Below are 27,855 nucleotides of genomic sequence, written 5' to 3' on the forward strand. Positions count from 1 at the left end.
TGAGGCACTTGTACCTTCTACAGAGTGTAGATACGCAGTGGCAAGGTTGTCTTGACAGTCTTCAGAGGGATTTGGATGGGTTAAGCAGATGGGCATAGGCATAGCAGATGGAATAAAATGTGTTTTTTGTGCACTTAGAAAATCTGATGGGAAGGACAGAAAAGCAGGGGCTTGCAAAAATGGAGAAAGGTGACAAAATACAGCCATAAAGAGCTATTTGGATGTCCTTACACATGTGAAGCATAGATAGCATATACATAAATGCAGCAAACAGGAAGGAAAGTGGAATGCTGGCCTTTATTGTTATTAGGTTCAAATAAACCTAATAATAAATAAATAAATAATACCAGGAACTTGAGTTGCCCTTGAAAGTTCTAGGGAAAATTTGAATAGGTTAGGACTTTTGTTCCCTAGAGTGTAGACGAATGATGGGAGATTTAATAGAGCTAAACAAAATTATGAGGAGTATAGATAGGATAAATGTAAGCAGGTTTTTTTCACTGAGCTTTTATGAGACTAGAATGAGAGATCATGGGTTAAGGGTGAAAAGTGAACAGTTTAAGGGGAGAACTTCTTCCCTCAGAGGCTGCTCCTGAACCTGGTGGTGAATGCTGCTTTCTCGTGGCGATGTGACTTGTAGATGTGCTCAATGGTGTAAAGGGCTTTGCCTTGATGGAATGGGCTGTATCCACCACTTTTGGTAGGAACTTCTGATATTGGCCATTGGTGTTTCTATATCAGGCCGTGATACAACCAGACAGGATACTCTCTCTAGAAGTGTGTCAAAGTTTTGGAGGACATGCCAAGTCTGCACAAACTTCTAAGAAAGTACTGGTGCTGTTGTGCCTTCTTTGTGATGGCACTTATGTGCTGGACCCAGGGCAGATCCTCGATGTGATAATGCCATAGAATTTGTAGTTCCTGACCCTTTCTCACCTCAGACCCCCAATGAAGACGGGCTCGTGGACCTCTTATTTCTTTCTCCTGTAGTAAATAATAAGCTCTTGGTTTTAGCTGGCGTTGAGTGAGAACATGTCGTTGTGGCGCCATTCAACCAGATTTTCAATATCCCTCCAATTAACCGATTTGTCACCACCTTTGATTCAGCCATCAACAGTGGTGTTGTCAGCAAACTTAACTATGGATACATGAGGTATTTGCCATACCTTCCATCTTTAGGACACCATGCAAGCTAAGAAAGTGGTAATGAAGAGTCAAAAGTTGTCCTGTCATTGTCAGGCTGTTGTCCTCACCACTTGAATTCAAGTTTATTGTCATTCTTGTATACAGCTAAATGAAATTAATAGTCATACAGAGCACATATAGTTACAATCCAGCACAGACAGCCACTAAATATTGTTAGCACAAGTCCCTGAGTAACGTGGCGTGTAGATTGACAGAGTGACATAAACTGCGAAGTGCATGTTTATTTAAGACTCACTATTATAATAAAATCAGTCATATAAATGTGTGAAACAGCAGCAATAAAAGGTAAACTGTGAACAATGCAGGAGGAGAGGGTGTCTGTGAACTGGGGAGTGTGGGGAGTGCAGGGGTGGGGTTGGTGGCACATCATTCAGGCAGGGTGTACCTGTGTGGCACTGGAGTGCTAGGAATTCGACCAGCCTGGGGAAATATGCTGTGACCCAGCCTGACAATTCTGCTGCTTATGCTGTGGTACCTTCTGCCTGATGTCAGGATGTCATAGAGATTGTGGAACGGGTGAGAGGGGTCTTTGACAATGCTGGAGGCACTACAAATGCAGTACTTCTGAAATACTGTCCGAATGCGGGGGCGGGGGGGGTGTGCACAGAAGACCTCAATGATATTTTCAGCCTTCTAGCCTCACAATCCTTTGCAGGTTCCCATATCAGACAGTGATGCAGCTGGTCAGGACATTTGCAGTATTACTCTGGTAGTGGTGAGAATGGTGGGTGGGGAGAGGGGTGTGTGGAATTCTTGCTTGACTCAGTCTCTTCAAGCAGTGGAGGCACTGCTACGCTCTCTTGGCTAAAGAGCTGGTGTCGAGGGACCCGGTGAGATCATCAGTAATATGCCCGCCAAGAAACTTGGTGCTCCTGACACTCTTCATGGAGAAGCCATTGAAATGCAAGAGGAATAGTTAGCATGCACCTTCCAGAAATCCACAATCATCTCTTTATTCTTGTGTATGCTGAGACTCAGGTTGTTGTGTTTACACCAGTGTGCAATCTTCTCTACCTCCTCTCTATATGCTGTTTCATCATAGTCGCTGATGATGCCAGCCACTATTATATTGTAAGCGAATTTAACGATGTGGTAGAACTGAATTTGACAGTACAGTCATGTGTTAGCAGTGTGAACAGCAGCTGGGATGAGCGCCCAGCACTAGTGGGATATCGGTGCTCAGCATGATGGAGCCAGAGATGTTGCTGCCAATACACATTGTCTGTGGTTTCTTCATCAAAAAGTCCAAGATCCAGTTACAGTGGGAGGTGTTGAGACCTAACAATAACCTAGCACAATCGCCAAATATAACAGCCACATTGGCAGATGACCAATGCTGAGATTGTCACAGTTGAGTCAACAGTTCAGATGCCAGAATCAAAAACAAACAAGAAGCTACAGATAATGAGAATAAGACTGAAGGAGAAAATGCAGAAATGCTCAGCATTCTTGGAGAGAAACATGAAGTTAATGTTTCAAGCTCAGAAACTTTACATGATCAGATGTAAGGTCACTGACATGAAACATTAATTTTGCTTTTCTCTGCCCAGATGCAGCATGACCTTCTCAATATTTCCATCATTCCCTGTTTTCATTTTACAATGAAGCATGTAGTCTCCACTGGATTAAATGGATTGATTATGTACCGCAGTCCCAAAGGGGTTTTCAGCAACATCCAATTTTTCTCCCTTTTTAATGTTAACCATTGTTCCATTTATCCGTGGTTATTGATGATCAATTTAATGACTATGTGTTGATCATGGGCATTAAGAATGGACTCACAATAAACCTACTACAAGTAAATTGGAGGATCTCCTATTATGTTTAAGACTATTGCTCACAGGAACTGATCTGCTTCAGTAATGTGCAAATGCACGAAATTCTGCAAATACTAGAGATCCAAAGCAACACACACAAGATACTGGAGGAACTCAGCAGGTCAGGCAACATCTAAGGAAATGAATTTCCTTAGAAATGAACGCTTTGCACTGAGGCCCTTCTTCAGGACTGGAAAGGGAGGGGAGAGATTCCAGAATAAAAAGATGGGGGAAGGGGAAGGACGGTAGCTAGAAGGTGATAGGTGAAGCCAAGTGGGTGGGAAAAGTAAGGGGCTGGAGAGAAAAGAATCTGATAGGAGAGGAGAGTGGACCATAGGAGAATGGGAAGGAGGAGGGGCACCAGGGAGAGGTGATAGGCAGGTGAGAAGAGGTAAGAGGCCAGAGTGGGGAATAGAATACAAAGGGAGGGGGAGGGAATTTTTTTTATCGGAAGGCGAAATCGATGTTCATGTCACCAGGTTGGAGGCTACCCAGATGGAATATGAGGTGTTAATCCTCCACACTGAGAGTGGCCTCGTCATGGCACAAGAGGAGGCTATGAACTGACGTGCCTGAACAAGAATGGGAATCGGAATTAAAACCGTTGGCCACTGGGAAATTCCGCTTTTGGCAGATGAGCGGATGTGCTCGACAAAGTGGTCCCTCAATTTACGACAGGTCTCACCAGTGCAGGGGAGGCTGCATTGGGAGCGTCGGATATAACAGATTCACAGGTGGCAGAAGTTGTGGAGAATAACGTGTTGAAGTGGAGGCTCATGGGGTAATAGGTTAGGACAAGGGGAACTCTATCCCTTGAAGACGGTGGATATATCCCAGAAAAGGAGGAGATGTGGGTGAGGGCAGTGTCAATGGTGGAGGAATGGAAACCCATTCTTGAAGAAGGATGACATCTCTGATGCCCTGGAAAGGAAAGCTTCATTCCGGGAACAGAGAAAAGGAAATAGCATTTTTACATGAGGTAGGGTGGGAAGAGGTATAAAGTCATGGGAAGCACTAATTTAATTAAAGATATAGGTGGACAGTTTATCTCCAGAGATCGAGAAAGTGAAGGGAGGTGTCAGAAATTGACCAAGTGAATTTAAGGGCAGGGTGAAAGTTAGAGGCAAAGTTGATGAAAGTGATGAGCTCAGCATGGGTGCATGAAGCAGTACCAATGCAGTCGTCAATGTAGCGGAGAAAAAGTTGGAGAGTGGTACCAGGGAAGGCTTGGAACGTGAACTGTTCTACATAGCCAGTGAAAAGACAGGCATAGCTGAGGCCCATGCAGATGCCCATGGCTACCCCTTGAACTAGGAGAAAGTGGGAGGAGCCAGAAGAGGAATTTTTGAGGATGAGGACCAGTCCTGCCAGACAAAGGAGTGTACTATTGGAGGGGAACTGCTTGGCCTTTTGTTGAGAAAGAAGAGGAGAGCTTTTAGGCCTTCTTGATGTGGGATAGAAGTGTTTAGGGACTGGACAACCATGGTGAAATTGAGGTGGTCGGGGCCAGAGAATTGAAAATTATTGAGAAGATCACAAGCATGAGAAGTGTTGCGGATGCAGGTGGGAAGGGACTGAACTAGAATGGATTTGAGGTATGAGGACACAAGTTCAGTGGAGTAGGAGCAAGCAGAGATAATAGGCCTACCCGGACAGTCATGTTTGTGGTTCTTGGGTAGAAGGTAGAAGCGAGCAGTGTGGGGTAAGGGAGCTATGAGTTTGGTGGCAGTGGATAGGAATTATCCAGAGTTGAAGAAGTCTGTGATGGTGTTGGAGACAATTTTCTGATGGTCCAGAGTGGGGTTCTCTTCAAGGGGTAGATAAGAGGAGGTGTCTGAGAGTTGCCACTTCACCTCTGCAAGGTAGAGGTCAGTCCACCATGAGACAATAACACCCCCTTTGTCTGTGGGTTTGATAATTACTGATAATAATAATAGTCATCCGTTAGTCTCGTGAGATGATGGATTTGCGCCTTGGAAGGTTTCCAGGGCGCAGGCCTGGGCAAAGTTGTATGGAAGACCGGCAGTTGCCCATGCTGCAAGTCTCCCCTCTCCACGCCACCGATGTTGTCCAAGGGAAGGGTATTAGGACCCATACATGTTGGCACCAGTGTTGTCACAGAGCAATGTGTGGTTAAGTGCCTTGCTCAAGGACACAACTCGCTGCCTCAGCCAAGGCTGGAACTAACGACCTTCAGATCACTAGATGAACGCCTTAACCACTTGGCCACACGCCAACACTAATTACTGATAATACTACTGATTATATTGCAGAAATATTCAGTAATTCATATCACTGAGAAACTGCCAGCTACTTCAAGTACATCAGTGATTGAAAAAGCCAGTCTTGTCAAAGGGTCTTGGCCCAAAATGTTGACTAAAAGCCTGACTTGCTGAGTTCGTCCAGCATTTTGAGTGTGTAGCAGAAAGCCATTGTCGCCCTCAGAGGGAGCAACAAGATATCCCAACTGCAATTTTTCAGGGAATCCTGGGAACTCTATCAACTGTGGTACCTTGTTTGTCCATGGGTGTTGACTCTGAAAGCACTTATGTGGGACTCTTTAGAAAGTAATTCGGCTAATTGGTTTCCTGCTGCTCAAGGGCAATTTTAAATGACGTTCTTTTGCTATCTGCAAAGAATGGATCCCTGTAGCATTAGAATACACTTATAAAAATAACTCTTTGACAACTGAACTTGAATTTATTTATTTATGCCTGATCGTCATTACAATTCCTCACACATCTTAAGAATGTAACAGCTGCAATCTTCACCTTTTTAGAAATTTTATATGTAATATTTAAAATGGTGTGCAATAATTCTCCTTTGTTACACAATGTTTATCCCTGGAAAATGTGAACTAAATTTCTGAATTATAATTTTATATGCAGGGCATTTTCTCTGTATCAAACCCCCACACAGACATCATGCTGGTGGCGAGAATAGAGAAAATACTAATGGGGAGCATTCAAAGCTGTGCTGAGCCCTACATTAAGAACTCAGACACCAGCAAGGTATGTATTTATATCTATTCAATGCTTATCATTAATGGTACATATTTTTACATTGTCCTGAATAATAATTCCCTCATAAATGCAGCAATAAACTAATGAACTGCTTTTGTACTGAATATAACCCCACGAGAGCTGCTTCTTAATAAGTAGTTCTGCAACAACGCTAAAATGCAAAAGAAAAATATTTATTTCAAAGCTGAAAATTAAAACAAAGATACGCAATTGTTTATAATTAGTCATATTTCCCTGCTTTCTTTTCAAGACTGCACAGAAAGTTTTGAAATCCAACAAGCCATTTTGTAATAAGTTGGCAAAATACCGGATGCCATTTGCTTGGGCTGTAAGGTATGTACATGTTAACTATTATCTAATTGATACTAAGATGAAAAGGTGCGCATGGATTATGTATTTTCTATAATTGTGTCTATAAAGGAGGGAACGGAGCCAGCTGGTGGCGCAATGACATCAGCACCAGACTCTGGAACGGAGGTTCCCAGGTTTGAACCCAGTCAGGTCCGCTCTCGAGTACACTTTCCATCCGTGCCGGATTGAGTGTTGAGATCGCAACTCAACCTCGTAAGATAAAGAGAAAAATACTGCAAAATGTCCGTATGAAGAGTGGCGCGCCACACAGTCTCTCTCTCTTGCTCCGTGCCTTGTAAAGGCATGAAAAAGACATCATCCCACCAACATTGCACATGCACGGACGCACACATGCAGATGCACAGGCATGCACGCACACGCCAAAAAAAAAGAAAGAATAAGTAAATAAAGGAGGGAACGTCGACTCAGATCATGAGAGGCCTGCATCAGGCATTTTCATGCCTTACCAGGCGCAGATTAGAAGTCTGTGTGGGGCGCTACTCCTTGCACAGACACTAGAGCAATGTGTGATTAAGTGCCTTGCTCAAGGACACAAACATATCTATAAACATCTTTCAATAATCCTGCTAATTCTGAATTGCAAAATCCAAACCAATTTTTTTAAGTTGCTAGAGGATTCTTCAACATTAATAGTAGAATTCATTTATACTTAAAGCAGTATACAACTTTGGTTATGAAACAGACATAGTTTCCTATTTGTATTGACAACTGTAGTGAAAGATGTTTAGAGTGCATTGCTGAAGGCTCCACTGATTGGAATCCAATGCCATGTATAATATTATTTTTTGTTTTACTTATCCATGTTTAGGGGGTCTGGGTGTCACTGGCGAAGCCAGCATTTGTTGCCTGTCTATAATTGTACTGAAGCAGGATGTGGTGACCTGCTTTCTTGAGCAGTTGCAGATCTGCTGCTGATCCCACACCCCACATGTTGGGTAGTGTGTTTCAAAATATAGACCCACCTCACTCAACTGGAGTGAGTCCTCTTGCATGATAGAAATAGCAGGGAGGAACCTTGGCAAGGCACGAGGTTGCAGCTAATAGTAGTGTACATTTCTGATTCCGCTGATGGCTCACAGCTGCCCTATCTGCCCTATTTTTTACACATTTACAATGTCACACATGATAGAGGGGTTGATCTGTCTGAGGACAGGAATTATATCTACTACAAGGAAATTGCTAAAGAGATTCTTCAAAAAGATTCTAGGTAGTGCTTGAATGTACATTAGCTTTCATATATATTTGACTATTATTCCCTTAGAAACAATGGTATTATCTTTCCTACGCAATTTAGGATCATAAGTTTCAGTGCTTTGCTGGAAATGAAATGTCCATCAGAAAGTGCAGTCATAATTCTCATTGAATTATTTAAAGCTGATGAATAGTTTTGACATAAGTTTATGCTACATGATTCATATATAATTGGATATAGCTGATACTATAGAACAATACTGAATGATAAAATGAATAGATAGCTTTATGTTGTGAAAATAATAGGAAGACACCAGAATCTCCGGGAAAGTAATACAGCAACTTCAGGTAAGGAACAGCAAATATAAATATCCAAAAATTCTTGGTGGATTTATGCTGCTCTTCTCTTAGAAACACAATGTGGCTGTCTCACAACAGAGCTCAGGTCTCTTCTGATTCCTCTCAAGTGATCGAGTCAGCATTGGTTAAGTAGTTGATTAAGTAACTGAATTTAACTCTTAACTAGGAAAAACAAAGAAATTAGTAACTCAAGTAATTGTTTTTAACTCTAATTCAACAGTTGTCTTCTAACTACAGTTACAAATCTAGTCTAATTCAACTAAAAGAACAAAACCCAGACTTCCTTATTTTATTCTTCACTAATAAATCTAGGATGAGGTTGTTTGCAATTCACAGTAAAATGTATTAGCAATTATGAATTAGCAGCACTCCTTGTACAGTGCCTTGAAAAAATATTCAGCCCCCAGCCCTTTATTCACATATATGAGTATTACAACCAGGGATTCTGATCAATATAACTGAGAATTTTTATTTGTGAATCACATGCTCCTTTTTTCACAGTAAAGGTAAAAAAAACAGGGAAAATTGTAAAGCACAAAAAACTAAAATTTCAAAACTGAAATGTCAGTAGTTCAAAAATATTCATCCTCCTTTACTCAGTACTTAGTTGAACCAGCTCTCACAGATATTACAGCCAATAGTCTCTTCGGATAAGTCTCTATTAGCTTTGCACAACATGATGGAGCAAAAATTGCCTGTTTCTCCTTGCAAAATTGTCAGAGCAACCATGGAGTGGCAGTGGACAGTAATCTTGAGGTGTTGCTAGAGATATTCAATTGGGTTAAGGTCAGGACTCTGACAGGGCCGCTCAAGGACATCAATTTTCTTCATTTGAAGCCACTCCATGGTTGCTCTGGCAGTATGCTTCGGGGCATTACCCTGAATGAGACAAGCCTCCTCCCGAGTTTAAGCTTTCTGGCAGAGGCTAACAGGTTTTTTATCCAGGATCTCTCTGTATTTAGCAGCATTCATCTTCCCATCAATCCTGATCAGATTTCCAGTCCCTGCTACTGAAAAGCATTGCCATAACATGATGCTATCTCTACCATACTTTATAGTAGGGATGATGTTACCTAGCTGATGCACAGTATTAGATTTATGCCACACGTACCACTTACTGTTGAGGCCAAGAATTTTCACTTTAGTCTCATCCGACCACAAGACCTTCCATATTTTCACAGTATCTTCTAAGTGACGCTTTATGGGCAAGAATATGCTTTTTTTAGTGGTATATATCGTGTAAATCTGTTAAGAGTTAATAATTGGCAATTGACCTTTCTCACACTAACCATTTTCCTTTCAGACTTTGACTCCTTAAGGAAAGCCTTGCACATTTGAAATGGCAAATGTTACATTTGTTTTCTTACTGATTCTTCCTGTCATTTTCTTTTCCTGATTTCACACTTAATTTACTCTCATTCTCATTCTTTCCTTCGATTTCATTGGTTTGAGAGATAATGCTTTTTGGTTGTTCTTGTAAAATGGGTCTGCTTCTTCTCTGCAGCATGACCAATTCACTTCCATCAGTTTTCTGGGGGAGTATTTCTGAGGATATAGGGGTGTGCTTATTTAATAATTGACACTATTCTGTTGTAGTCGCTCATAACTCAGCAGCATTATCCAAGTTGTTCACTTTTGACAGTGCTCTTCAATGCCCTTCGTCTTTCAGATCAGTGTTCAAAGACAATCATGGAACAATAGATCGAGACTCCCGCTTCTCTCCTCTCTTCAGGCAAGAAAACAGTAAAATTTCTACAGATGACTTGCTGAAATTTGTCATGGAATTCAAAAGGTACGGGCAGTCTTCACTTCCTGTAGTTTCAGAAACTTAGAATATTGTGATTATTGATGAATTGTTTTCCTAATCTAATCAGATCCTTTATTTTCTTTTGTATACAGAGCAGACAAAAGTAACAAAATGCAGGTCATACCTGGAAATCTTGATATATCCGTGCAGTCTGTCCCCATGGAACATCCAAGTATGAGATTTATTTTCTTTGTTCTATTTTCATAACCACATTTGATTCTGCATTTACTTCTATAACTATATTGCAGTTCCAATTAATGGAGGAATTTCCATCCTGTAGTCATAATTATAGTCATAGTCATACTTTATTGATCCCGAGGGAAATTGGTTTTCATTACAGTTGCACCAACCAAGAATGGAGTATAAATATAGCAATATAAAACCATAAATAATTAAATAGTAATATGTAAATTATGCCAGGAAATAAGTCCAGGACCAGCCTATTGGCTCAGGGTGTCTGACCCTCCAAGGAAGGAGTTGTTAAGTTTGATGGCCATGGGCAGGAATGACTTCCTATGACGCTCAGTGCTGCATCTCGGTGGAATGAGTCTCTGGCTGAATGTACTCCTGTGCCCAACCAGTACATTATGTAGTGGATGGGAGTCAATGACCAAGATGGCATGCAACTTGGACAGCATCCTCTTTTCAGACACCACCGTCAGAGAGTCCAGTTCCATCCGCTCAACATCACTGGCCTTACGAATGAGTTTGTTGATTCTGTTGGTGTCTGCTACCCTCAGCCTGCTGCCCCAGCACACAACAGCAAACATGATAGCACTGGCCACCACAGACGGTATCGAATCAAAAAGAAACAGAAAAGAATTCTGTACATATACAGTGCTGGATTTCCTGTAAAATGATGAGTCACCCAAGCTTGCAATATGCGTGCCTTTAAAAATCCCTCTCAACTGGGGTGAAGGAAGGTAGCCCTCATGCATTACCAGGACTTTCTAATGGAAATTTGCAAGCTTTACCTCTAAGATGCTTTGGGAGCTTTGAAAACCCCGTTTCTAGACTTAACAGCTTTCAGCAGGATAGTATGCTTTGAATGTTTCTGCATTCAGAAACATCCAAAAAAAAAACAATTAACAATGGAAAAGCACCATTAGACATCTTCACATTCTTATTTTAAAATGCAAAAATAACAGGAGCTAATTAAAAATTTGAATAAAAACTTAAGTAAAGAAAATTGCTTTGTACTTACCTTGGGTCTCTAGGTGAACCTAGCATAGAGGGCATAGTTTGAGTGCAGGGAAATCTGCGGAAATTAGCGCCTCTTGCTTGGCACCGTGATTGGCCTCACAGCAGGGTGTAGTTGTCCCGGGACAGTGATCAGACCAGCAGAAGTTTGGTATTTCCCCTCTCACACATGAGGCCCCATCTTCTGTCCAGGTAAAAGCTGGCAGTCAATATAATGCCTATATAAAACAATAATCAGAGGTTAGGAAACCGTATCTGCTGAGAGTAAATTTTGAAGTAGGAAATGCTCTGTTATGGTATGTAATTCTCGATGCCACATTTTTTAGAATTTGATATCTATGGGGAAATATTTCTCTTACACTGTGCATTGGAAATGTCTACAGGATAACTCTTCCAGTCTTGTGTTCCAATTATCCATCAGAGTATGTGTTGGATTAATCTTCAGGCAAGAGGCTACCTTGTTTTACATTTTCTACCTCTCAAACCTTTGCTTCAGGTATTCCCAAACTCTGATCCCTTGACCACTACCCTTGGGTCACTGGACTATGCACTTTTCCCCAGTGTGGCCCAGGTTGCAGATGTCTACTGCAATCCTGACTCCCGGCACATCTGTGAGGACGGGGTTCTCTCAGCAACACTCGGACAGAGGGTCTTTAGCCAGTGAGATTCCACCACCTATGATTCGCCCACTGAACTTGACCAATGGTGGTCCAATACTTCTTTTATTTAAATTGTTATGAATGTCTCTGGCAATCAAGAGCAATTAAATTAAATGATTCACTCTTTTCCTGCACCTTATCTCTCCCGTTTATTTTAAATGGGCCTTTGAGCTTGTGCGAGCTTTAATCTGCTGCAGGAATCTATGGGGAGCTGGTACTGAGTTCCATCAGAGCTGCACAAGGCCTCACGGCAGCACTTTAATCTCCATTCAGACATAGTCCAGTAATAATTAGATCCAAAAGATCTGAGTTCCTCAGCAGATAATTTGAACCAGTTTTATAGCTCAAGATAGTCATATAATAATTATTATTTGCATTATATTTATCTTTATATTGTCTACCAACCATTATTAGTAGAATCTCAGATGGAGATGAGAGGGCGTACAGGAGTGAGATATACCAGCTAGTTGAGTGCTGTCGCAGCAACACACTTACACTCAACGTCAGTAAGACAAAAGAGCTGATTGTGAACTTCAGGAAGGGTAAGATGAGGGTACGCATACCAATTTTCATAGAGGGATCAGAAGTGGAGAGAGTGAGCAGTTTCAAGTTCCAGGGTTTCAAGGTCTCTGAGGATCTAACCTGGTTCCAACATACCGATACAGCTATAAAGAAGGTAAGACAGCAGCTATATTTCATTAGGAGTTTGAGGAGCTTTGGTTTGTTATCAAAAGCACTCAAACTTCTACAGATGTACCATGGAGAGCATACTGGCAGGCTACATCACGGTCTGGTATGGGGGTCTACTGCACTGGACAGAAAGAGGCTACAGAATATAAATCTAGTCAGCTCCATCTTGGGTACGAGCCTCCATGGTATCCAAGACATCTTTAAGGATCGGTGCCTCAGAAAGGTCCATTATTAAGGGTCCCCAACACCCAGGACATGCCCTCTTCTCAATGTTACCATCAGAAAGGAGGTACAGAAGCTTGAAGGCGCACATTCAGTGATTCAGGAACAGCTTCCTCCCCACTGCCATACAATTCCTAAATGGACATTGAACCCATGAGCACTACGGAACGTTTTTTTACTACTTTTTCTGTTTTGCTCTATTTTTAATCTAACTATTTAATAATCATAAAAATAGTTACTGTAATTGATTTTTTCTTTCCATATTATCATGCATCGCATTGTACTGCTACTGCTAAGTTAACAAATTTCACAACACAATAAACCTGATTCTGATTCTATATTTCATTTGTAAAATATTTGCTTTGCCCTGTGCACTATGTGGAATCCTCAACACATGAGCAGCCGTCAGTATCAAATAATCAATATCAAAGATGTGGTGTGGTGAAGATTCCATAGGACTGTGAAATTGACAGTACAAATTCATTTATTGGAATTTAGGTGTTATATAAAATGTAGGAAGATTTCTACTTTTAGCTGCTACAGCTGTTGGGTAAAAATAACTTTAGGGATCATGCTTCATTCAAGGCAATGCGAGCTACAGTTAGATAAGTTTAAATTGAGCTTTGAAGTAAAAGTAAAGAAACTGAAATTAATATGTAATTTATCTGTTTCAGATTGTGTTACCTCATCCTATGTACCTATTAAACCATTCGAGGACCCAAATAAGAATGAACCTACCATAGAGGTTGAAGAGTTTGTGCAAGAATCTGCAAAATATTCCCAGCCTTATATGATATATAAAAATCATGTTTATGTTTACCCTAAACATTTGAAATATGATGGTCAAAAGTGCTTTTCCAAGGTAAGGTACACAAGCAGATGCTGTTTTGTTTCACATCTGGATCTTCTTTGGACACTGTGAATGTCTCAAATAAAGGGAGCGTAATTTAAGTACTCTGATCCAGCTGCACTTACGCTACAAATCACAAAGCCCCTGGGATTGATTCTAAAATCAAGGATATGCTGATATCTTTAACAGTTAATATTTTTCGGAAGTCTAGTATTGCTTAAGTTGTCACCAAGCCTCAGAGCATGAATATTCGTTACTTGGGAAAACTGTTAGAATTCAGCTTTCAGACTTGGATTGTTACCTCTATTAAGACTTACAATAGAGCACAGGAAATAAAAAATCTTGTTTTGCGAGTTCAGTCTGGAAGCAATAAATGTGTGACAGGTTCTTATAGAACTGACTAGATTTCAATGGAAAAATATCAGTATCAGGGTTGATAGCCTGAGCTTCAGTTTCACCTTTTTTTTTGCTGATTGACTTCTTATTACCAGCACTTAAAGTAGATCTGACACAAATTTCTACTAACACAATTGTAAGGCTGCTGTTATTATTTAGAAAAATAAGAATATATTCAGCTTAATGATGATCTCAGTGCTTTGACTCCCAATGCAATGGAATATTAATGTTTAAAGAGAAGCGTTTGGGACAGCACTTGCTTAATAAGTAAAGGGATTGGATTGGATCACATACACTAGTCTAGTTATATTGTGCTATTATGGCCACATTACCCTGTTATGGCAGGAAGGCTCTCAAGGACCATGGGACATTGGTTCCGCAGTTACGCCAGGAACAGAGTGACTAGATCTCCAAACACATCATCCTAAGGTTCTGCTGCAGGGACAGCAGAAACTGATTAAATCATTTTAAAAAATTAAAATGCTTTTATAAAATTATGTATTTGAAAATACATTGGGCTATTATTAGTTAATTAACAACCCAAATGGACAGTGAAATATAAAAAATAAACAAAATAAAACTTCATCAAATTTATTATTTTAATGAAGCTTTGCAACCTCATTCAGCTGGATAGGAATGAACTAGATGAGCCAACTGTAGCTAGTGTGAATGAGTTGGCCAGGTAAAAGTCATGATGGACTCTCAGCTCAGTAAGTTACAATGCATCCATCGATTCAATGATGAGTCCAGGGAAGAAGTTAAGAGCTCAGCAGTGGTGCAGTACTTCTGTGCTGAAGTACACCGTCATGGGGTCCAGAACACATTGATGCACGCACTGCCCCTAAATGTCAGCATTGCCTGTTAAATCTGCAACACCTTCTGAGGAACATAGCACAACTCTCGTCATTATATCTCTGCCTTATCGCGTGTTCATCAGTGATAGAAATCCTCAGACCTATATCAACTTCGTAAGTGGCAGCTTAAAAAGAAATAGACTAACAAATGTGAACTGCCTCAGAGAATTTTATCATTGTGAAATACATTACTTTCATACAAGACTGTACAGCTGTTGGAAGAAATTACTTCTTTTAGGTGTAAATATCCTGACATTTTTGATATCTCTATTTTCTCTACATTGAATTAATTTCTACTTAGTTGAATCAGCATTGTTATTTTTCAGATTATACTTATTTATCGAGTTATCACGATTCCATGAACTTTATTTATTATATGATGGAATGTTTGCTTTTTTCAGATCCAGATGTTACGCTTGACGATTTTAGAGATGATGGATGTGAATCATGGGTGGTCAATGAAGAAATATGTACCTGTAGTACATGCTGAATCTTGGGGCAGGCTCATTCTCATTTTATGTGAGAAATCCCAAAGGGTTATGACATATTAATATAATTTGTGTTTTTGCAGGCAAGAAATTTAGCTGTGAGGATTGAGTTTAGGAGTTCAGATGAAGAAAATGCCCAACCATTGAAGGTAAATGTTTTTCACTATTTGTGAACTATTCTGTGACAATGTAGCAACTCTGGGTCCATAATATTGAACCACAAATTTGCTTACTGACATTGTACATCTTCAGTGAATGCCAGCCAATGCATGGAAGGCTAGTGTCTTCATATCAGATGGGAGAAAAGAATGCTGTAAGTTGACCCCAGACTTGGGAGCTACTATCTATCACAGTTACAGATGGTGCACAGACTGAGAGGCCTACTAATAACATAGCTAAGAGCCATTCTGTTTATTTACAGATGTTGATGGGGTCAACCATTGATTAACATGGATTTGAATCCAATGCAAGTAATAAGTACCCAGCTTGCCAGTGTTCATATGACACATTCCTGCTTTGGTCTCAGAATTTTAAAATCTTTATTTTTGTTGAGCTGGGCAGGACGTTGAGTTAAGAATAAGTGTACAAGTGACCACAAGTGTGCTAACAGCCAATGTATGTTTTTAATCACTTTTAAATGCATTGTAAGAACATGTGTTGCTGTGGGGTCTGTCTGTTTCCGGTCCATTTTTCCAATAACCAGTTTTCTCTTTAAGAACATCTGCTTATTCTTCCCAATGCCTGACACAATGAGAGCATAACTACACCAGGTTCAGACATTTATAGAGATGGTTGAGAATTACAATGGATATGCCATGGGCATTGATTTGCAGTTGCTGAATCCCTCTTTCAATGGTTTTCAATTACTGACCAGCCAGAGTTCAGCTGAGAAATGATTGGGCAATGGCTGGAAGTTGCGCCCGGTTTCTTTATTGCATAGTTTCACAAGTGCAGAAAGATGACAATATTTGTGATCTGTGGTTCAAATGTTTCTTGGTTATTTTTATTTATTGAGCCACTTCAAGTTTGAAAGGTTACTTGTGAAGTGAAGAAAACCATAATGTTAACAACTACAGAGGATAAAACTCTAATGGGCCACTTGGGTGGATGATGTTACTGAGAGATATTTCTCTTTATTTGCAATAAAGCTTTATTACTTTCCTTTTTTAACAGTGCATTTATGGAAAAGCAGGAGGCTCAGCGTTCACGGCAGCAGCACAGACTACAGTCCTATATCATGTCCAGAACCCTGATTTTTATGATGAGGTAATTTACTAAGTGCTGTGTGAAAGTCTGCAATTAATATTCAGGCAACAGTGCGTCACATTGACAAATCTCTCTAAATGGTTCCTCACATATAATTACAAGTTAAAATCATAATCTACCAGTAAAGATACACTAAAGCAATGCAGATGGGAGAGCTTTTACCAACTTTAAGCAAGGCTCTGAGAGAAAAATGCACATGGCTATTCCATTATATGTAAAACTTTGTGCCTTGCATGTGACGTCTGTGTGAAAGCCTGCGATTAATAATCACAGGAGATGGGATGTTATGTTGAAGTTGTAAAAGATGTTGGTGAGATGTTGGTGGAGTATTGTTTGCAAGTTTGGTCACTTGCCTACAGGAAAGATGTAAATAAGTTTGAAATAATACAGAGAAAATTTACAAAGATGTTGCCAGGACTGGAGAACCTGAGTTATAAGGAAAGATTGAATAGTTCAGGATTTAATTCCTTGGAACGTACAATATTGCGGGATGAGTTGATAAAGGTATACAAAATTATGAGGTGTACAGAGTAAATGCAAGGTGGCATTTTCCACTGGGGTTTGCTGGGACTACAACTAGAGGTCATGGGTTAATGATGAAAGGTGAAAGGTTTAAGGGGAACATGAGGGGAAGCTTCTTCACTCAGAGGGCTGTAAGAGTGTGGAATGACTTGCCAGTGCAAGTGGTACATGTGAGCTCGATCTCAATGTGTAAGAGAAGTTTGGATAGGTACGTGGATGGGAGTAGTACGGACGGCTATGGTCCCAGTACAGGTTGAAGGGAGTAGGCAGTTTAAACAGGTGGTCATGACTGGGTGAGCCTGTTTTTGTATTGTACTTTCCTATGATTCAGTGACAATTTGCAAGGCCCAAAGTTACACATAAAATGGAATGGCCATGTGCACTTCTCTCTGGTGGTGTGCTCATCTGTCACTATGCAGTGTATCAGCAAGTACTCTGGCACTGAGCCCAGTTGTGCTCAAAGGTCAACATACCAGGTTTGGCCTGACTGGGTGAGGGACTTCTTCAGTGCCTAGTGTCATTGCTGGATATGTGAAGGCCAATACTAAAGTCTATGGCTTTAATGTGGATCAATTTCTCCTGGCAACTGGGAAGGTCATCATTATGCATGTTTTGATGAAAGAAAACATATTCTAGAGATACCAGATGAGAAGAGCATGATGATATTTTTTTGAATGACACTCTAATCTATAAACTATCATTATTGTGCTTCAGTTACAGAAATGCTTGAATTTTGTATGGGGAATGCCAACAAACTGATTAAATTTCAGGGAAAAACATTTTCTATGTCATTGCAGAACAACTGGATGATTTGTGATGTAGTATGGTGATGTTTAGTGGAGGAAAGAAAGAAGAGAATGTAAGAACAGGGCCAGTACTGGATGAAAATAAGATTGAAATATGATCCAAGGTGATAGGAAGGCGAATGGGCCAGACTCGGAGATTGTGGTCAGTTAGAGAGATCAGGGGTGAGAGTTTGTCATTCATAGGTACAACTAACAATTGTGAGATGAGGTAACTAAGGAGGGATCACAGATATTAAAAGATAACAAAAGGTATGTTAAGTATAAATCTGGAATGACGTTTAATATTAAGCTAAGGAAAAGAGAATTTGAGATTGACTTCAGTGAGGATTACAGTGACCTTCTTCAGAGTAATCAATAAAAGTAAAACAGATTTCTGAATTAAGAAATCAAGCAAGAACATTTTAAGGTGTAAGTTCCAGCTGCATTATAAGGATAGTTTTAGATTGTTTTCTCTTTGAGTGAGCTACTTTGGGGCCAGTTGTGCTGGTTGATGTTCTCAAGAGCACCACTAGCCTTCAGCAGGTCCCTCCAAACAAGTTCCAGCCAATGTAGATGATCTGTAAGTCCAGGATCTGCTGTGAGACAGACGTTGGTACATATTTTGTTCTGCTCATTCTATGACCTGCAATGTGGTGTTTGTCGGTGGGAATTTGCGCCATCTTGCTAGAGAGTCCCCTCTGATTTTACACCAGCAAGTTTTGTTGTGGAATAGGAGATCCCCTGTAATTTAGATGGAAATCCCAGGTTGAATATAGGAAGAAAATATGTTTTTTTTAAATTATCTAATGCCATTTATTACACTTACATTTTAAATATGGTTTTAATACAAATATTAATTGTTTTTAAGTAGGCACACAGCCTACGAAGTAAAGGTATGCCCCTAACTTTAGCTCCTGTCCTGTCCAAGGCTGATAGGGTGTTCTGAGGTTGTTGTCTGCAATGGGCTACAAACAGAGGCCTATCCAGCTCCGAAGCTTCACTTCCCCTGACCAAGTGTAGGCCGCCATTTCTGGAGATGGGTTGATTCCAGTTTGTTCAGAAGCAATACAATCCTGAGACCTGTTGAGTAAGGATGAGGTGAACATTGAAAACTATTTTTGTACTTCTAATTTGCAGGTGAAAATTGAACTTCCAACTCAACTGAATGAGAAACATCACATTCTTTTTTCATTTTATCACATCAGTTGTGACCTTGCTACAAAAGGTGGCTCCAAAAAGAAAGAAGCATTAGAAACACAGGGTGAAGTATCTGATTTGTCATGTCTTCCTTTAATAAGCTCTTTCTTCTAAAACTCTACAACTTAAAGGTCAGATTTCTTTTGTAGAAGTATTAGATTCTTATTAAATTTTGTAGATGCTTGGAAGCAGCCGATAATTAGTCTGTGAAAATGGTATCAGATTAGATTAGAGAGGGAAAATAGTGTTTAGTAAAAATCAAATGGAGCTAGCTTGAAAGAACATATATTTTACAGATTTATATCTTTATAACGGACCTGTGAATGGAAAGAATATTGAATAATTTTGAGTCAAGCAAAATGTGACTATTAAAATAGTTTGCTGAAGTACTTTGCTTAATATAGAACATGTATGAACATTACCTTACATCATCTGGCAATATGAAGATCAACGTTTTTACTTCTTTTCCCTCTACTTTGCAGTTGGATATGCCTGGCTCCCTCTCTTGAAAGATGGCAGACTTGCATCACTAGAGCATTCCATACTTGTAGCAGCCAGTCTTCCAGCTGGCTATCTCAGTTATCAAAACATGACACCAGGGAAGGTAAGAACAAAGGAAAGTTATCATTCAACCCAAAGGATTAAGAATGGTGAATATCTATAACACTTTCCTTATGGGAAACAAGAATTATTGACAAGGGTGGATAAGGGAAGGTACAAATGTGTGCATTCTGACACTCAGGCTCCAGAAACTAGTTTGCATTAACTGGCAGTAAGATATGATCTCTGCATTGGAACGGAAGTGTCAGGTTCATAAAATTTTGGGCCTTGAGTCTCACTCATATTAGAACGTGAGCTTTAGACACCCAGTTGGTCATTCTTAGACAGCTTGCTAATAACGATGATATGACTTTTGAGCCACTTCGATTACTTAAGGCTATTTCTTCCTATTAGTTCCTAACAGAGAGGAGGAATACACTAGAGATGGGGAGATATGACCGAAAGAGGAAGGAAACAAGTGTGGTCACTAATCTATGTTTGATTTTTACACAGACAAATGGACCTGATGTTAAGTGGGTTGATGGAGGGAAGCCACTCTTCAAAGTCTTTGTGCATGTTGTATCTACAATCTATACGCAGGTATGAACCAACGTGACACTTCACCGTGAATGTACTTTTCATCCTTCAGTTTACCTTTCCCTAATCAAATGTTCCCAGTAAGGAAGAACTGATAGTAACAAACTCCCTTAAATTCACTTATGTGGTAAATAAAAAAAATCAAGATCTGTGGACCCATAAATGTCCCACTCGGTGCCTCTGTGAGGCATTATTGCTGTCTAGAGATATTTGATGGAAAACCAGCCCTTTCCATGTGGTAAGATTAAGAATGTCTGCATTCTGTTTCCTTTTATTAGGAGGAAAGACTAAATAACTACTTCCAGGAGTGCCAAAAAATAGAAAGTGGAGAATCAAAGACTTCATCTTCAGAATTTATCAGGAGCACAGAGGTTTGATTATTCAAATTTCAACTAGATGTAAAATTGAAATAATTGCATAATTAAGGACAATTAAAAGTTATATGTATTTTTAATACTTCAATTGTTGTTTCAGAATGTAAAGAAAATAACTATTAATCCCCTAAATTTGGAAATAATAATATTGTTCATAAATAACATCAATATATTTAAGTCCATCGTTCACTTAAAGTGGCATCACTGGCAGGTAGGATCATAAAGAAAGCTTTTGGCGCATTGACCTTCATAAATCAGAATTGTGTACAGGAGATGGGACGTCGTGCTGAAATTGTATAAGACATTGGTGAGGCCTAATTTGGAGTATTCTGTGCAGTTTTGGTCACCTACCTACATGAAAGATGTAAATAAAGCTGAAAGAGTTGTATGAAATCATGTTAACAAGCAGAGACATTTTTGCCTATAAGTGATCTGCTTTGAAATAGACTGCAGCCCTGTAAAGTTAGCATCCAGTTAAATGTAATACCAATAATATTATAATGTGGGACTGATTCTTAACTTACCTAGGCTTATTGCTAACCATGTGTATGAAAGATTTTAATTTTTAAGCTATTTTTGATCATTTCAGGGTCTTCTTGGCATAGAAAAGATCCACGTGATTGTGCATTTCCTTCCTGTTCTTCTGAATCAGCTGCTCAATAACTTAGTACAGACTGAAGAAAATCTAGTTTCTACTGCCACCATCAGGTAAGTGTATTAAAGCTGCTGATTTATCAAAATAAGTCTAATTTCAACCATGCAGCTATGCAACACATTAAGCAATAATCTTTTAAATGACTGCGGCTTCATTTTGAGAACAATGATAGAATATGTGTACCACAGTCTCTCTGGGTAGTGCTAGTCCATGTCATGAACTGCTGCCGATTAGGAATTCCGGAAGTACACATAGTTCTGAATCCCGTGCCTTTGGAAGAGTGAAATCTTATAACCAAGTGTCACTTGAGAAGTGCCACCAGAGATACATAATCTCCCACCGTGTCAGAAGCTCAAACATGCTGTTTCTGAGCTGCTGTTCCAGATATACAGTAGTGGACAGATTGCAATGCCTAGATTAGGTGTGGGCACAGCACATGTTCAACAAAAGATAGGGCATCATAGATATACAAAATGTTTTGGAGTACTCAATACCACACCCTGGTCAAAGAAAAAATGTTTTTCACTGGAAGTGGAGACATTTAATCCATAGCCATGGCTTCAATGGCAGAAATAGATATTGATTCAGGTTAAGATGGACCTTTACTACAATCTTTTAAAACCCATGGTTGTAGTCCAATCCAGTGTAGTTTCTTCTGAATGTGGTTGATTACAAGTAACAGTAATGCCATTGCTCTCTGCCCAGCACCCCTCTGCACCTTTAGTGAGGGTTGGGAATCAATTTCTCATTACTTGGAAGACCCATTCACACCTTGTGAACAGTTCTCCTCTCAAACGAAAACACTTGTGCTCATGCTTAAACTTCAAAGGCATTTTTGTTGTTAAATTTGAAAACATGTGATTGTTAATTGTCTGCATTTTTGCCTGTGAAATACAGACAATCACTTTAGAATTTGGCTCTAGGCCTTCACAGTCATGGCTGGAATGAAAGCCAAGGTTGGGGGATTTTTAAATGTTTGGCATGCCATCCCAAGAAACTATCCAATGTCTTATTAAAGCAGTGTTTGTTGGGATCTGGAAACAAAGGCCTCAAAGTCTGATGTACAACACCTTGCTGTGCACTAAAACATTCATTTTCTTTTTCAAGGGCTATTGTTGACATTGTTGCCAAGTGCAATGAAGAACAGCTAGACAATTATCTCCGCTCATACATTAAGGTAGAAAAAATTGACAAAGTAATGCCAGTTATAATGCTGATTATTTATTTCGCTACTCAAAATGTATGCAGAAATATACATATATATATAGTCACTAAATTTATTTTGAAAGCAAAACTGATTCCCTGGGCCTTGCTTGGGACTTCATATTAGCAGCTCTCTGGAAGGGGAGTTGGAAATCACATTAGCAGCTGTCAAACTTGACTGCGGCTATTTAAAAATAAATGATTGCGTCTGGGAGTAAAAGCTCTTTGAGGCTTTAAAAAGCTGTAAGTATTTGCAATGCACTTTCAGTCTTTACATTACAAATTTGTCATTTAGGCCTCAGTGAGACCAGTGCTGGCAGATGCATCTGGAAAGGGTCTGAACTTCTTAGTTTTATTGGTATAACAATGGAATACTGAGCTCAGGACCTGAGAAAAGAGAATTCAAGTAAATATTTCAAGTAGAACACCCTTCATCAGAACTGTAAAAGAGAAAAAACAAGTTGGTTTTCAGTTTTTGAGCGAGCAGGAAAGGGATGAATAGGAGAAAATAAATATTTCTGATAAGGTAGACAGATTATCATGGCAAGAAGCCACCTGATTGAGACATAAACAAGTGAAGTTATAGAAAAAAGAATTCTAGGGCATGTCAAAGCTGTGTGAGGCAGGTTAGAGCTGTAGGAGATAGTCAGCCGGTCAAGCAGTGGCAATGAAGAGAAAATACATGTTACAGATATGAAACCTAAAGCAGATATGACCAATTCTCAAACAGAATCAGAATCAGGTTTATTATCACCGACGTACTTTATGAAATACTTTGTTTTGTGGTAGCAGTGGAGTGCAATGCATCAAAAATTACTGTTACAGTCGGGATAAAGTAAATAGATAAACAGTGCAAAAGAGGAACAGTGAGGTAGTGTTCATGGGTTCATGGAACTCTCAGAAATCTGTGGGAAAGAAACTGTTCCTAAAATGTTCTCAGGCTCCTGTACCTCCTCACTGATGGTAGCTATGAAAAGAAAGCATGTCCTAGATGGTGAAGATCCTTAATGATGGTTGCCTTTTGAAGATGTCTTTGATGGTGGGGACGCTTGTGCCCATGATGGAGCTAGCTGAGTCCACAGCCTTTTACAGCCTCTTTTGAATTTGTGCATTAGAGCCTGGTGGTAATGTAATCAGTCAGAATGTTCTCCATGGTACATTTGTAAACAATTTCGAGAGGCTTTGATGACTTCCAAATCTCCTCAAACTCCTAATGAAGGATAGCCACTGATGTGCCTTCTTTGTGATTGCATCAGTATGTTGTGTTCAGGATAGATCCTCTGAGATATTGACACCCTGGAACCTGAAGCTGCTCACCTTGACACCTTGATGAGGACTAGTGTGTGTTTTCTCGACTTCCCCTTCCTGAAATCCACAATCAGTTCTTTGGTCTCGCTGATATTGCATGCAAGATCGTTGTTGTGATACCACTCAACAACCATTCTGTCACTCCTGTACACCTCCTTGTCACCATGTGAAATTCTGCCAACAATAGTGGAGTCACCATCAGACAGATAGTGTTTGAACTGTACCTAGCCACACATTCATGAGTGTAGGGAGAGCAGAGCAAAGGGCTGTGCACACTTCCTTGAGGTGTGCCAGTGTTGATTGTCAGCAAGGAGGTGTTTTTCCCGATCTGCACTGATTGTAGTCTCCTGATTAGGAAGTCAGGGTTCCAGTTGCAGAGGGAGGAAAAGAGGCCTTGTTTTGAAATGTGTTAATTAGTACTGATGGTATTGAATGGTGAGCTGCAATCAATATATAAGAAATCTGACGTAGGTATTACTGTTGTCCAGGTAGTCCAAGGCCAAGTGAAGAGCCAATGAGACTGTATCTGTTGTAGACCTGGTGTGGCAGTAGGTCCAGGTCCTTGCTCAAGCACGAGTTAATTCTTGCCATGACCATTCCCTCAAAGCACTTCATGACAATAGATGTAAGTACTTACAGGGCAATAGATGTTGAGGCAATGCATCCTGCTCTTCATGGACACAGGAAAGATTGATACCCTTTTAAAGCAGATAGGAATCTCTGACTGCAGCAGTGAGGTTGAAGATGCCCTTGAACTCTCCAGGCTGTTGATTGGCACTAGTTTTCATTCCCCTGCCAGGTACACCGTCAGGGCCATCAGAACCAAGGGTTCACTCTCCTGAACGATGTTCTGATATCAGCCTCCGAGACAGAGATCACAATGTCCTATATGCTCTGGGGATACGCACAGATGTAGTTTTACTCTTGCTTTCAAAACGCACATAAAAAGTGTTGAGCTCATTGGGCATCGAAGCATTTATTTGTTAGGCTTCACCTTATAGGAAGTAATGGCAGGCAAACCCTGCCACTGCTGTCATGCATCGGATTGTGCCTCGGCCTTCACAGGGAATTTCCTTTTTGCTCTTAGAATGGCCTTCCATAGGGCGTGCCTGGACTTCTTGTAGAATTCTGGATCACCAGTCCTGAACACCACAGACCTAGCCCTAAGTAGACTGTGAATCTTTTGGTTTATCCAGGATTTCTGATTTGGGTATGTCCAGTATGTTTTTAAAGGCACACAGGTCTTGATGAAGTCGATGACAACCGTGGCATATTCATTTAGACTTGACGGTGAATCCCTGATTATGGTTCAGTCTACCAATTCGAAATAGTCCTGTAAGTGTTCCTCAACCTCCTTTGATGATACCTTCATGGGCCTCACCACTGGTGCTATGATCTTCAGTCTCTGCGTATATGCCAGAAGTAGAAGTCCAGCTGGGTGATTGGACTTGCCAAAGTGCAGGTATGCATGGTAAGCATTCTTGATGGTGGTGTCACAGTAGTCAAGTGTGTTGGCTCCTCTGGTTCCTCAAGTGACATGTTTGTGGTAGTTCATCAGAGATCCCTTCAAGCTGGCCTGGTTGAAGTTCCCTGCCAGAATAAGGAAGGCATTGAGGTGTGGTATCTCGTGAGCCTGTTGATCACAGTTCTCAGCTCCTTCACGATCAGTTTGCTATACAACCAGGATTTTAGCAGAAAAGTCCCTCGGCAGATAAAATGGATGACACTTGATTCCCAGGTGTTCCAGGTCAGGGGAGCAAGACTGAGAGAAATGCCATGTTGGTGCACCACAATGAGTTAGTCATGAAGCACACATCACCACTTCGGACTTTGCCTGAAGCCACCCTTAGGCTGGAGTGCTTGTTTGGAGTAGTCCCTCATGTCTCTCTGGTTCTAACAGAGATAGCAAGCAAACTGAAATTATTGTATTCAGTACTGAACCCCAGTATTATCCTCCCTTTTGCTTACTTTTATGGAAGCATAAGCTGATGTTGTAACAATATTTCCTTTTGGTGACCTGAATAAAATGATTGTGTGATTTTGATATGTTCTTTGTATGTCTGTGGTAAACCATATATATATGTTGTAACTGGGTTAACTGTCTGGACACGGCCCTCTGCTGACTGCCCCTGTGGCTCCTCCCACAGAGTCCTGTATAAAGGTGTGTCGCCTTGCCCCTCCCCCTCAGTCCGGGGGCAGACACTCACCATGGAGGTCGTATTGTACAGCGAATAAAAGCCTTTCAGTATTTTACCCAACTTCAGTCTTTTGGAGTTACTGAAGGTGCTTCAATGTCTCCCCAATTTTCTTGAACTTGGCAATTCCTTGGAAGCCATTAAATTATCCCTTTGGACAAAGACTAACAAGGAAAATTAGAATAAATGAGAGGAACTGATTTGTTTTCATTTCTAGAACTTACTTTTCTAAGTTAGTTTGCATTCTTTGTGTGTTCATGATTTGTTAATATTCTCTTCTACCTCACCACTGAATATTTTTCATCTTTCAGTTGACTGGCAGAAAACAGAGCGGAGGGAATGGAGTGATACTTGCAGCAGTGTTTTTGTCATGGTCCGGATTGGGGTCCCTTTAAATTTACTTTGTTTAGGTTACGATCCGGACCGTTGACTCCCTGTTTCCCTTTGGTTCCCTGTTTTCCTGTGACCCTCGGGCTTGGTTATTGGAGGCAATTTACTCTCGGCTGAACCGGCAGTTTATAGTCTTTGGCTTTCAGCAGTTTGGCACGAGAGCGTTAACACAGTCACCGAAGGTACTGTGAGCCAATGTCATCTGGCTGAAGCAAGCCTAGTCCCCTCCCGGATCGAGTGCCAGCAAGCCGCCTTCCCTTGCCAGAGCGGGTCACTCAAAGTTAACCCGCTGGGGTGAGTCAAGAGCTTGCCACGACTTGGAGCATACTTGAGCCCAGTTATAGTTTTGTCCATTGTTGTGTGGTCTCCGGAACCATGTCATGTGTCTTAAAGGGGTCCTGGCCTTGTACCCTGGAAGGGTCCTGACCCTGTGTCAAGAAGAGTCCTGACTCCGTCCTGTATCTAAGTAGGATTCCCAGCTCAGTGTTTTATGTCCTGTGTCTGAGTCTGTACCGTGAATAAGAAGAGTTCCTGGCTCCGGAGGCTTCAAGTATCAAGTCCTGGCTCCGGAGGCTTCAAGTATCAAGTCCTGGCTCCAGAGGCTCCAGAGGCTCCAGAGGCTCCAGATTCCGAGTCCTAGCCCAGACCCTTAGTCCCAGCCTAGTCCAAGGCCTGAGTCCTTGTCCATTATGCTATTCCTCCTTCTGCTTTGCTCTGCTTGTAACGAGCATTAAACTCAATTTAGTTTACCTTACATAGTGTTTTTGTGTCTTGCATTTGGGTCCGCCATCAACGCCCCCCCATTGTGATAGTTTTAGCCTTTAAGGTGTAATCGTGGTGAAGACCTGGAATAGTGATTTCTTCAAGTAAAATAGCCTTTCAAAAACTGCAAACACTAATATTGAATATATTTATTCACTACCATTGTGTGCTGTTGCCTTTATTAGGTGTTTGAAGCTGACTGAATTTCTCTCTCAATCTTTATTTTATGCAGTTTGTTTTCAAGGCTGAATACTCTGAATTGAACCAGAAAACAATTCATGAAGAGCTTTTGAAAGGCATCACTGAAGTCTTGACAGATGGCATTGATGTTAAACGGATGATGAAGGTACATCCTGAATTATGACCAATCATATTTCATGCCAATGTAACCTGAATAACTTGGATAGTGACATTCATAGTGAAAACAGAAATTGAAGGAAATTTTCAGCAGATTGAAGAGCATCTATAGAAGGAGAAACAGTATTAATATTCCAGTTTTTTTTTAGAAAGGTCACCAACTTGAAAGAGTGAACTAGAATTTGAAGATAAAAAAAGCAACAGTTCTAAACCAAACTGATGGCAGTTCTCAGGTTAAGTTGCCCATATCTGGGACTTCAGTATGAACAAAGGAGTCCCCAAAATGTTGCCCACCCTTTGTATGGGTTTCACCGACTGTGCTCTGACTTTGATCTACCTGTGGGGAATTGGCCTGCTAAAACTGTGCAAGGTTAGAGGAGCAGCAGGTCCATTCACTTTAATGCACTGAAAGCCCTTGATATCTCCATGGCTGGCCACGTCTGCAGCATGATTTATCTGGTTGTCATAGACTTTTCCACCTCTTTCAGCAATGTAACTTGAGACCCTGCCACTACACAGGGCCTTGTCATTTAGGACCATGTCTTCCTGAAGTTCAACGCTGGCAAATC

The 27,855-nt window shown here is 40.5% G+C and overlaps 1 protein-coding gene across 5 annotated transcripts in view; it reads left to right on the plus strand.

Annotated features, from left to right (window-relative positions):
• Positions 1 to 27,855, plus strand: part of dock10 (dedicator of cytokinesis 10) — a 299,700-nt gene that overhangs the window by 215,665 nt on the left and 56,180 nt on the right. For all 5 annotated transcript variants that reach the window (XM_063045871.1, XM_063045867.1, XM_063045869.1 and 2 more), the window contains 14 exons: positions 5,912 to 6,034; positions 6,297 to 6,379; positions 9,639 to 9,761; positions 9,869 to 9,948; positions 13,222 to 13,409; positions 15,219 to 15,284; positions 16,309 to 16,401; positions 18,846 to 18,969; positions 19,388 to 19,509; positions 19,959 to 20,045; positions 20,321 to 20,413; positions 21,006 to 21,124; positions 22,179 to 22,248; positions 27,162 to 27,275. In XM_063045871.1, coding sequence (XP_062901941.1) covers positions 5,912 to 6,034; positions 6,297 to 6,379; positions 9,639 to 9,761; positions 9,869 to 9,948; positions 13,222 to 13,409; positions 15,219 to 15,284; positions 16,309 to 16,401; positions 18,846 to 18,969; positions 19,388 to 19,509; positions 19,959 to 20,045; positions 20,321 to 20,413; positions 21,006 to 21,124; positions 22,179 to 22,248; positions 27,162 to 27,275 — 1,485 coding nt within the window. The remainder of the gene's footprint in view (positions 1 to 5,911; positions 6,035 to 6,296; positions 6,380 to 9,638; positions 9,762 to 9,868; positions 9,949 to 13,221; positions 13,410 to 15,218; positions 15,285 to 16,308; positions 16,402 to 18,845; positions 18,970 to 19,387; positions 19,510 to 19,958; positions 20,046 to 20,320; positions 20,414 to 21,005; positions 21,125 to 22,178; positions 22,249 to 27,161; positions 27,276 to 27,855) is intronic.

This window comes from Mobula hypostoma, chromosome 4 (genome assembly GCF_963921235.1).
Source record: "Mobula hypostoma chromosome 4, sMobHyp1.1, whole genome shotgun sequence".
Taxonomy (NCBI): Eukaryota; Metazoa; Chordata; class Chondrichthyes; order Myliobatiformes; family Myliobatidae; genus Mobula; species Mobula hypostoma.